The sequence below is a fragment of the Octopus bimaculoides genome, chromosome 24, assembly GCF_001194135.2.
Source record: "Octopus bimaculoides isolate UCB-OBI-ISO-001 chromosome 24, ASM119413v2, whole genome shotgun sequence".
NCBI lineage: Eukaryota > Metazoa > Mollusca > Cephalopoda > Octopoda > Octopodidae > Octopus > Octopus bimaculoides.
In genome coordinates this window covers 12472237-12477355 of record NC_069004.1, presented here as the reverse complement: position 1 = coordinate 12477355, position 5119 = coordinate 12472237, and the positions used below count along the sequence as shown (strand labels likewise).

The 5119-nt window shown below is 37.8% G+C and overlaps 1 protein-coding gene across 1 annotated transcript in view; it reads right to left on the bottom strand.

Annotated features, from left to right (window-relative positions):
- The window catches only part of LOC128250697 (uncharacterized), a 3258-nt gene extending 2719 nt beyond the window's left edge, over positions 1 to 539 (bottom strand). Inside the window, exon 1 of the mRNA XM_052976365.1 lies at positions 300 to 539. Coding sequence (XP_052832325.1) covers positions 300 to 535 — 236 coding nt within the window. The 5' untranslated portion in view covers positions 536 to 539. The remainder of the gene's footprint in view (positions 1 to 299) is intronic.
- Between the last annotated feature and the right edge of the window lie 4580 nt (positions 540 to 5119).

The following is a 5119-nucleotide window of genomic DNA, read 5'->3' as shown; positions in this document are numbered from 1 at the left end:
AATGGTGTTTACATACCGAAGTGCTTGGTAAAAATTATTAATTTATTAATAAATTAATATTCCTTTACCCTTTTATTTGTATATATATATATATATATATATATATATATATAAATAAACATGTGTGTGGGTGTGAACATTTTCCATTTTATTTATTTCTTGTCTTCTCTTCCTCCTCCCTTTAGCAATATTCCAAAGAAGGACATTGTCCAAAATATCAAAACTGACTCTTTCTACTTTTCCAAAAGTCAACCAAATTATTAGGCTCGTGTTTTAATAAACAAATATAGTTTAGATACCTGGCAGGGCTGCCGAGCGAGGGGTCTGTAGTCAGTGGAGGGGTGGGAGAATTACTCTGACCCTCAATTTTCACTGTGTGGGTGTTATGTGGCAGCAAAGGACCATTTTCCCTCAGTTCATTGTCTAAAGGACTTTCGCCCTGGCCGTTACTCACATCACTGGCAACATCATCATCATAGATTCGGTAACTGAGCAAAGACAGAAAGAAAGAAAAAATACATTTGTTAGTTTCCATTACAACAACCAGAACAAATTAATAAATGGTAACATATTTCATACTTGAACGATTAAACAATTAATTAGAAAACAAGAAATATATGTATGATGATGATGTGTGTGTGTGTTTGTGTGTATATATAGCTGTATGTATACATATATGTGAGTGTGTATATATATATATATATATATATATATATATATATATATATATATACGTGTGCATATATACAGCTGTATGTGTACATATGTGTGTATGTGTGTATAGAAATCATCATCATCATCGTTTAACGTCCGTTTTCCATGCTGGCATGGGTTGGACGGTTTGACTGGGGTCTGGGAAGCCAGGAGGCTACATCAGGCCCCAATATGATCTGGCAGTGTTTCTACACCTGGATGCCCTTCCTAACGCCAAGCACTCCGAGAATGTAGTGGGTGCTTTTTACGTGCCACCAGCACATATATATATATATATTGTTAGTCAATGAATTATGTTATTTTGGAGTTTTCTAACAATGATTCTGGGCATGTTTGGGTCTAATGCTGAACTTTTCAGTAATACAGACTTCACTCAACTTGTTAGAGAGACTGTAGATGAAAGAATCTCGAAGAAACTGTACAGAAATCTCCAACCAACAGTACATTAGTTGATGTTGGAAAACAGAACTGATTAAAGGATAATGATAAGTCAGAGATGCCATCTGCAGAAAACACAACAGTTAAGTTAGTGCTAACACATGCAAAGTAGGAGATATTTAGAAGAAAAAAAACAAACACAAAAAGAAAAAAAGTTAACTCGAAACAAATTTGTGGTGAGTAAAGTAAACAGACATGTTCTCGACCCCTTTATGGAAGTATTGTATCAGTAGGGCACTATGGATGTTGACCTGTGTGAGAGCCAGACTGGGCACCTCTTTATTAATGTAACTTAAGACCATTTCAAACAAGCGGTTTTGTTAGATAAAACTGGCAACGATCACAGTAGATTTAGTATTGAAAGAGTCAAATAAATTCTTTTTTATTATCCACCCACACCATTTCTCCTATGTCACCTGAGGTTACACCCTGACACATTTTCATCATCATCCTCTCTCTTTCCCAGCTGGGGTAACCATGTATCTTCTGTACAAGACACCTGTTTCTGTCTCTTTATTATTCTCTAACCCAGTGTTTCTCTCAACCTTTTAATCCTTGTAGAACCCTTAAAATAAATTACATGTCTCAAGGAACCTCTGCATGAAAAAATTATATTCTATGTCTTTCTCATTTATTTTTCATCGTAGTTCACATGGTAAATATCATATATATATATATATATATATATATATGATGCAGGTATGCCTTGTGGCAGGAAGCTTGCTTCCCAAAAACATGGTTCCAGGTTCAGTCCCACTGCATGACACCTTGGGCAAGTGTCTCCTACTATAGCCTTGGGCCGACCAAAGCCTTATGAGTGGATTTGGAAGATGGAAACTGAAAGAAGCCTGTTGTATATATATATATATATATGTATTTGTGTGTCTCTGTTTGTCCCCACTACTATTGCTTGACAACCGATGTTGGTGTGTTTACGTCTCTGTAACTTAGCGGTCTGGCAAACAAGACCGATAGAATAAACAATAGGCTTACAAAGAATAAGTCGTGGGGTCGATTTGTTCGACTAAAGGCGGTGCTCCAGCATGGCCGCAGTCAAATGACTGAAACAAGTAAAAGAATTAAAAAAAAAATATAAGTGTGTGTGTGTGCACGTGGTTGTTCTATTTTTTTGATAACATAATAGGCTAGATAGGAAGATGTCTATATTACAATATTACAATAACCAATAATATGTTGTGCATGTATAGTAATATTATGATCATGAAATTAGCATTAGCTTATCTCACTCTTTCTCATGGAACCCCTAGGAACATTTTGCGGAACCCTAGGGATCTGGGGAACCCTGGTTGAGAAATGTTGCTCTAACCTCTTATTACTTGGCATAAAGCTGTCTCCCTCAATACTCCCCCCACCACCTCAACTGAGGGGGTCTGTCATGCAGGTTACTTGGTAACTTTGCTGGTACCAGTGCCTCATGAACACCTAGTCCATGCTGTAAAGTGGTTGGCATTAAGAAGAGCATCCACCCATAAAAATCATGCCTAAGTAGACACTGGAGCTTGACATAAGTCCTCTGGTTTGCCAGCACCTGTTAACCCTTCAGTAATCAAGCCAGCACCTGGTTTGCCAGCACCTGTTAACCCTTCAGTATTCAGTATTTAATATTTAACCTTTCAGTATTCAGTATTCAGTATTTAACCCTTCAGTATTCAAGCCAAAATATCCAGCCAAAATATTCTACCTGTTTTATGTTCAAACTAGCCAGATCTGGCTTCTCACACCAACCATACAATATCATTCTAAAAATTAACAGTTACCTCATCAAAATCTCATGGCTATAAGATAATGCATGAATGGTTCAAAACGATGTGAATAAATAAGCATTACTTCTGAGAAAATAATGTCAATGCTAAAGGGTTAAACCACCCAACCGATGCCAACCTGGAGAGAGGGTTTTAGATTGCGATCCATGCTGATTATGATGAAGGGAAGATTTATCCTGATGACATTTAAGTTATGCTGACATTTATAACCGTTCCCTCTCATATCTTGGATTGTTAACAGAAATTCTATGTCTGGTATCAAATTTTAGAGATACCATCTTTAATAGTTGTGAATATAAATCGGTGACAGAATCAGTGACAAAATCTCTTTGGAACTAATATTCAATTCTTGTAACCTTTATTCTCAACTCAAAACTAATGGTGCTGTTTTAGTGAAAGTTGTTTTGATTACCATAATCTATGACTGTAAACATCTTGTGGGGTCAAAGACATTGGATTGGCACGTTTTTTTTTTCTTTTGTTCATATCGGAGTAAAAGTCTTCTCAGTTATCTGGCATTAGTGAATACGTGTATTGGAAGAGAGGAAGGAATAAATATTACACCAGAAAAATATTATGAAGAAGATGGAATTCTTTTCAGAACGACTTGGTTCAATAATCTTGTTCAATAAAATGCGAAAGAGTTGATTTCCAAGGAGAGCTGCAACCGGATATGGTGAGAAAATACTTAAAATCCAGTTGCTGAAAAGATGTTTGTTATGGTAACCTAGTAAAGAGGGGAAAACCTGAATGTGAGAAATTGTTTGTTTTGTGTATTTGGTGGAGGTTTTCATAGAGAAGTGACCTTTACTGTTTACAATCAACACATCTACAGTATATGTAAACATACAACAACAACAACAACAACAACAGTTACAATATGAAAAGAGACACCTCATCGTGCCTCAACATCCTAACATCTTAAAAATAAAAGAATGATTGACATAATGTAGTCTTAGATACCATATGTCTGCCCCCTCAAAAAAAAAAAACAGAAAAAGGATGGGATGGTCACTATTGGAAGGCTGTTGGCCATAGGTGTATTTTGATCGGAGTAGACCTGGGGCCAAACTACAACAGCAATAACAAAAGCAGTTTAATTAAAGGCTGTAGGTTTGTTAGATGAATCATTAATCAAACAATGTACTGTTAATGTAAAGAGGTGAGCTGTTGTGGTAATGGCCTGGGGATCACATTCTGTGGTATGATCCCAGGGTATCAGCAAAGGAAGTGTGTATGTGTGTGTGTGTGCTGTATGATGAAGTTTACAGTATGGAAAAGAGGTAAGCCTGAGGCTATAGTGGAATACACTTGCCCAAGGTGTCATGCAGTGAGACTGAACCCGAAGCAAGTTTTTTTTACAACATAGCCACACCTGGGATTCTTTCAATTTCTTTTACTCTTTTACACGTTTCAGCCATGCAGCTGTGGTCATGCTGGAGCACCGCCATCTACTAAATCCACTCACAAGGCTTTGGTTGGGATGCAGCTATTTTAGAAGCAGGCACTTGTCAAACAAAGTTGCCATGCAGTGGGACTGAACCTGAAACCAGATGGCTGGGAAGCAAACTTCTTAACCACACAACCATGTCTGTACTTTATAACAGGAAAGAAAAAAATGAAACAAAAATAAAGAACGAGAAAAAACAGAGAAAGAGTGACAGAGATTTGGTATGGTGGCACAACAGAACCACAAATGTCTAGCATTGTAATTAACCAGAGAGCTATAGGGAAAAATATAAAATAGTATGGTAGCACAATGGAACCATTATGTAATACTGTATTTAACTGTTATCTCATAGTGGAGGCGCAATGGCCCAGTGGTTAAGGCAGCAGATCGCGGTTTCAATTCCCAGACCGGGCGTTGTGAGTGTTTATTGAGCGAAAACACCTAAAGCTCCACGAGGCTCCGGCAGGGGATGGTGGCGAACCCTATTGTACTCTTCCACCACAACTTTCTCTCACTCTTACTTCCTGTTTCTGTTGTGCCTGTAATTCAAAGGGCCAGACTTGTCACACTGTGTCATGCTGAATATCCCCGAGAACTACGTTAAGGATACACGTGTCTGTGGAGTGCTCAGCCACTTGCACGTTAATTTCACAAGCAGGCTGTTCCGTTGATCGGATCAACTGGAACCCTCGATGACGAAAGCGACGGAGTGCCAACAACAAATCTCATGACT